At 39.0% G+C, this 6,482-nt stretch overlaps 1 protein-coding gene across 1 annotated transcript; it reads right to left on the reverse strand.

Moving 5' to 3' along the window:
* Window positions 1-791: 791 nt before the first annotated feature.
* LOC141271353 (meteorin-like protein) lies at window positions 792-6,243 on the reverse strand. The gene is made up of 4 exons (XM_073681459.1): window positions 6,102-6,243; window positions 4,432-4,832; window positions 3,825-3,884; window positions 792-1,475 (listed from the first exon to the last, which is right to left on the reverse strand). The coding sequence occupies exons 1-4, from the start codon at window positions 6,200-6,202 to the stop codon at window positions 1,162-1,164; spliced, it is 876 nt and encodes a 291-aa protein (XP_073537560.1). The 5' UTR covers window positions 6,203-6,243; the 3' UTR covers window positions 792-1,161.
* Between the last annotated feature and the right edge of the window lie 239 nt (window positions 6,244-6,482).

The raw sequence follows: 6,482 nt of genomic DNA on the forward strand, positions 1-6,482 counted from the left end.
GATCAACCTCTACCAGAATGATGGAAAGAGAAAAGTATGGTGAAGGCGTGGTACAGCTCATGATCCAAAGCATACCACATCATCTGTAAAACACGGCGGAGGCAGTGTGATGGCTTGGGCATGCATGGCTGCCAGTGGCACTGGGTCACTAGTGTTTATTGATGATGTGACACAGGACAGAAGCAGCCGAATTAATTCTGATGTATTCAGAGCCATACTGTGTGCTGTGATCCAGCCAAATGCAGCAAGACTGATTGGTCGTCATTTCATACTACAGATGAACAATGACCCAAGACATAAAGCCAAAGCAACCCTGGAGTTTATCAAAGCAAAGAAGTGGAATATTCTTGAATGGCCCAGTCAGTCACCCGATCTCAACCCAATTGAGCATGCATTTCACTTGTTAAAGACTAAACTTCAGACAGAAACGCCCACAAACAAACTGCAACTGAAAACCACCGCAGTGAAGGCCTGGCAGAGCATCAAAAAGGAGGAAACACAGCGTCTGGTGATGTCCATGAGTTCAAGACTTCAGGCAGTCATTGTCGACAAAGGGTTTTCAACCAAGTACTAGAAATGAACATTTTATTTACAATTATTTAATCTGTCCAATTACTTTTGGTCCCTTTAAAAACAGGGTGGCACATGTTAAGGAGTTGACACTCCTAAACCCTTCATCCAATTTTAATGTGGATACCCTCAAATGAAAGCTGAAAGTCTGAACTTCAACTGCATCTGAATTGTTTTGTTTAAAATTCATTGTGGTAATGTCTAGAACCAAAATTAGAAAAATGTTGTCTCTGTCCAAATAAATATGGACCTAACTGTATATATACAAGTATATAAAGCATCTTTTGTACTTTTCTATGCCTCTTCCTCTTTATTAAAATTGTGGCAAGCTCCAGTGAATGCAAAAGTATGACTATTTCCAAAATCTGTCTGGGCACCGAAAGGCTTGGTAGTATGGAATCACGGGGACTGTGTGTGCCAGGGTGTAGTCCTTATCGCGTGGCTTTGCCCGGCTCATGAAAACGTACTGATAGTATTGTAAACAGTTCTGGCTTTCAAGTATAACTATATGATCAATATAAGCAATGAATCATAAACATTAAATGCCAACACATCACACCAATAGTCAATTCAAGTGGCAAAATGTCAGGTTCATATCTGGAAATCACAAGGGTTACATCTCAGCTTTTTGGCTTTCTGGTAAATTTCTACAAAATCCTTATATCGAGGGGCACATCCCAGCCAGGCATTCCCGAAATGTTCACTGCCAGTGAAAAGAAAATCACCATCTCCTTTTTTGACTCTGCATTGCAGCAAAGTTCTAACGGATCCAGTCCATGTACCAGAGCGATCATTCGGCTGGAAAACACTGTTTCTTTGTCTGTGAACTTTTATAGCAGCGATGTCCACTTGCGAAATCTGGGTTTCCGAGTCATGGGTAACACATATTATTGAGCCTCTTACCACTAAGGGATTAAAGAAAAAACATAATAATACCATAAAGTTGTAAAAGATTTAATACTAATTCAGATGCTATTCGAGACTTATTTTTCTATATTTTATTACAGAATTAGTAGTTTTAACTTCTGCATACCCAGGGGCACAGCTCTACCCTACACTAGTTACAGCTAGTCTTTCCTTCACGTTAGGGAATAAATTCCTTATCTCTTAATTTACATATCCTGACCAAGTCAGACTACCTTTGCGACACACAGGGCACATGCCATGCACAACAAACACCCTGAGCAATGGCAGGCACTGCACTAAATAAGGAAAAAGCCTCTGACTGGGGTAGCCCCTCCCCGAGCCGTGGCAATTGGTGGTTCCCCTCCGCTGCCCCTTACTGGCCAGAAAAAATAGGAAGTCCCTGAAGGGACCAATGAAATGAAACGGACGGCTGTCACAAGCTGTCCTATGGATATATAAACAAGGTGATGTCCCACCCTCCTTCCTTTTCCCCAGTGGTCCTGGAATTAGAGACTTTACAAGCCACAGCGGCCTGGAAATAAAGAAAAGACATGTTGGAGAGTTCTACTTGTTGGCTGACTTGCCTGTGTGGAGACACAGAGCATTTGGCAACAAGCTGATTTGAAAAGTTAAATGCCTTTCTCACTAAATGAAGGGAAAAAGTTAATAAAGCTGTTTCCGATCCTCACCCATCCAGTTGTACCGAGTACATTATTGCCAAGGCAAGGGGGGTCGGTAGAGGGACTAGGCATGCACCGGGGTTTGGTTGGGGGTCCCCGCAGTCTGCTGCCTTAGAATCATATATGGACAAAGTGGAGAAAGGATTGTAGCATTCTTAAGGCTCTGTACACACGTTGCTTTTTTTTGTTGCGTTGTTTTGTCCATACGAATTTGGTATGGAAAATACTCAGAATTTTACAGTGTCAGCAAAATGAATGATATTTCTGAAATCTCATGCACTCAATGCTTATTTTTTTCTTGAAGATTTGCAGCAGATTTAATTTTGCAGCATGTCAATTCTTGCACATTTTTCACCCATACTAATGAGTTGGGAAAAATACGCAGTATAAACGCATGTCAAAAAAGTAGCAAAAAGTGCATATTTTACACAGTGTTTTTGCTATCAACACATCAGGATTTACAGCTGAATTTTCTGCTGCAAAACATGAATGTGTGCACATCGCCTAACCCTAAAATTCTCTGATGGAATAGTTTTTTAATGGCACATTCTTCTCCCAGGCTTATGTTTCTTTCATACAACAATACCAGAGAATATTTTCTATCTTAATATGATTTGGTATCTTCTTCATGTGATTTGGTATCTAACCTTCTACAATTTTTTTTTTGATAATAAAACCAAATTCAAGTTTTCAAGGTATCTGTTTGTATAATATGACACAAAAAAAGCCTAGTTCTTGTTTTAGAAGCAGCAGATTTTTTTTCAATTTTCTGATATGTTATGAAATTGGTTGGATTAAGTGAAACTAAAACTAATTTCTTCCGTTGACTTCATCTTCATTTCTTAACAAAGAGGTTATTTTAAACACTGCGGGGCTGCTGGAGGCTAATTTAGTTTCTGGACATTTATGTGATTTGGATAAATGATGTACTAAGTGTATTAAATCAAGACCAGGAAGACCAGCATTTTTGTTTTTCAGAATTTCTCATAAAGATGGTAATACTGTTGTCGGAATTTTTCTGAAAGATGTACAATGTCTGCATTGTTCCTTCCGCAATTAGCTGTGAGTAAAAATGTATATTATTCCTTCCAAGCTGTACATTTGTTCAGCATTTTAGGAAGTTCATTCATGTGGTTATCAACTGATGGTCTTTTCTTGTATTATGCCTTCATTGTATGACCAGTGGGGTTCAGATTTCTACCTTACAGCAAAATGAAGAATCCTAAGCACTTCAGCCCCTTGTTTGGCCGGACACAGTACCAAACAATGATGTATGGCAATGCCTGGTGCTACAGCTCGACCCGTTCAAGGAAACATGGCTGATCTGAGCAGTTCATTTTTTTTCTGATACATTAGGGTCCTGGAAGATTTTTCACAGGTGAATTGAAAATCATCATAAACTACATTCAATTAATTACCTAAATAACGACCTCACGTTTGGCCGCCTGGCTAACTCCGCATGGCTAAATTACAATCACAATGTGACTTTATTAACTGAAAGAAAAAATTACAATCATGAGACTGTATTATGATTGTGATTTCAGTTTTGAAGAACATCTCTAATTTCCCTATATGCAAGAGATCAGCACCACATTTGTATATACATTGTGGGAAATGCCATGTAGTAGAATTTGAGAATTACGGTGTTTAGAAGGCTTGGACGCTTACCAAAGTCACTTGTGCAAACAGCCATAAGAAGGTCTTCATCATCACAAGGTCGACAAGCATCTAGACAGAAAATGAAATGAAACAATGTGTAACCAAATATCCCAGTACAATGAATCTGGGGTCATAGATCAATATCCTAAACCTCAGCTAGAAAGGAAAAAAACTCAGAACTCTTCATAGTGCAGCTCGTACGGTAGTATGCTCAACTAGAAGAGATGTGCCACTACTAACTCTGTTTTAAGGCTCTGTCTTTCCAATCCCAGCTGCTGCTGTTCTCATACACAAGGATTAGACAGGGCACCAGTAACTCATAGGAATGTAAAAAATGGGACAGAACAAGCACTGCTAAAGTAGAGAATCAGTCCAGGGTATTGTTCAACACTTTTATTGGATCAGCAAAATCAGATTACAAGGTAGCACTTTTTTCCCATTTTTTACACCTATAATAAAGGTCAGTTTAATAATATGTCAACTTAATAGAAACGAACAATAATAACAAAAAATAAATGACCAAACTCATGCCCCATCTAATCACCTACACCCATTTGCAATTATTTTTTCTTAGTCTAAGTTCTATGTGATAAGTAACATAAAGCTACAATCTTACCTTCCACTAATGCAAACTTTTGAAATATAGGTCCTGAAGATTGGCTGTTAAGAAGCTCATACTGAAACCCTGCTGTCCTCCTGTTCAGATCCTGGTGTAGACTGGCCTGTAAGAACAGAGCTACTCTCTGAGAACTGTCCATGCCAAAGCAATGCACCTTCCATGCTCCACCTATCTCACTAACTAGCAGGTGTAGTTCTCTTCTCCTCTCGACATAAAGGTTAGCGCCTTGGAATTGTGAACGCGGCTTTATGCAGACAGTGGTATGCTTGCTGTTGATAATGTTGGGTTCCAGAATAATGCGTAAGGCCCGAACTGGGTACATCCATTCCAATGAACCCTCTGTACAGCGGAGATGAACTTGTTCCACAGCTCGAGAGCGAGATTCCCAACTAAGACCACTACAAAATTAAGTATATTAAATGATTGAAAATACATCAATTAATTATAATATAAAGGTGAGTAGTTGCTTGATTCCATTCAATTTAATTGATTTCCTTCCCATATTCACACTCAACAGCAGTCACTTGTAATGATATTTTCTATCCCAAAGCACCATCAATTGAAGTGATTTTCCAGCACATTGTGAGTTATTTCCACAGATTCTCTAAATACATACATGGTCATTTGTAGTATGTGAGGTGTACACTTATTGATCAATATAGTTGGATTTTTGTATGGTATGATGAAAAATTCCCTGAATTATGGCCATCCCAAAGGGCCTTATACATGGGGCAATGAGCACCCAAATAAAGGTATGTACGACTGCTTGTTCCTGATAATTGCCCAAAGTAAAAGACGCAGCAACAAAGCAACTGACAAAATGCTTGTTGATCACATTATCTCCTCCTTTATGTGGACTTAAAAATGGTGACTGATCAACAGCACATTCCCTCCTGTAAATCGGGAACCTGCTGCCAACAATCATGTAAAGTGTATGACATTAGGGGGAATATTCCTTTGTGCAAACCACAAACACAATCATTGTTACATGTACCCGAAAGCAAAAGAGCGCCAATCACCTCCATCACTTGTTTCTGTTCATTTATTGGCCTGCATGGTAGGACCTTTAGGCATGCTTATTTTAGCAGTTGCTAGTCCCCAAATTGGCTACGCAATTCTACAATTCTAGTTAGTACACTACCAATTCTACGCCCAGGAGCAAATAACTCAGTTATATCCACTATGACACCGGGGTCAACTTTCCTGAGAGTGATAACATTCTGCTGGTCAGCAGAAACCTTATCCTTGCCTAAGTAATCTCTTATCACCAGTATACAGGACAAATTTGCACAATGTAATGACAGGAAACATCACGTAATCAGTAGTTGTTAGATTTGACATCCCTGGAGCAGTTCAAGAGCTATAGTCTATGCACCCATTTAAGAAGTGTTCATTTCAAAAACCAAAGTTATACATTGCCAAACTGCACACAATAAAATATTATTGCAAAGTAACACATTTACTTGTAGGCTTAATTGTAAACCATGCAATATAAAATGTAGAAATACTAATGAAATAGATTACATGCTCATAAAGAGATACTATACACTTTTAATATACTAAGTGGACAGAGAAGCATTTCATACATACAGTACTTTCTGTCTTGTCAGACTTCTCGTATGGATTAGTAAAATGTCAAGTATTTGTATAGGCAGAACTGTACATACCTTCCCTTCCAGCTACAGAAGTCCCCAGCCAGGCACCACATTCCCCTGCTGGATAATTGGGCTGATAGGAGCAGGGTCAGCAGTCTCCATGACTTCTGCATGTTGTGCCCCCACTGTGTTATCTGCTGAATGGACAAGACACAACTGTGTGGATACATCTGCCTGCAGACAGACCGCCTTGTAAGTACCCTCATTAGAAACCATTCTCGAGTCAATGTGCTGAATAAAACAGAAACACACCATATAGCAGATCTTTTTTATATTGTTCCTACATATGATTTCCGTCTACATTAAGAAACATAATAAAGTATTTTTTATCATAACATGAGTGCCAACTCTCTAGTATAGAACAATATATTTTATTGCACGAATTGTCTAGTT

The sequence above is a fragment of the Phyllobates terribilis genome, unplaced genomic scaffold (genome assembly GCF_046119375.1).
Source record: "Phyllobates terribilis strain yellow unplaced genomic scaffold, ASM4611937v1 Scaffold_5__5_contigs__length_657084704, whole genome shotgun sequence".
Taxonomy (NCBI): Eukaryota; Metazoa; Chordata; class Amphibia; order Anura; family Dendrobatidae; genus Phyllobates; species Phyllobates terribilis.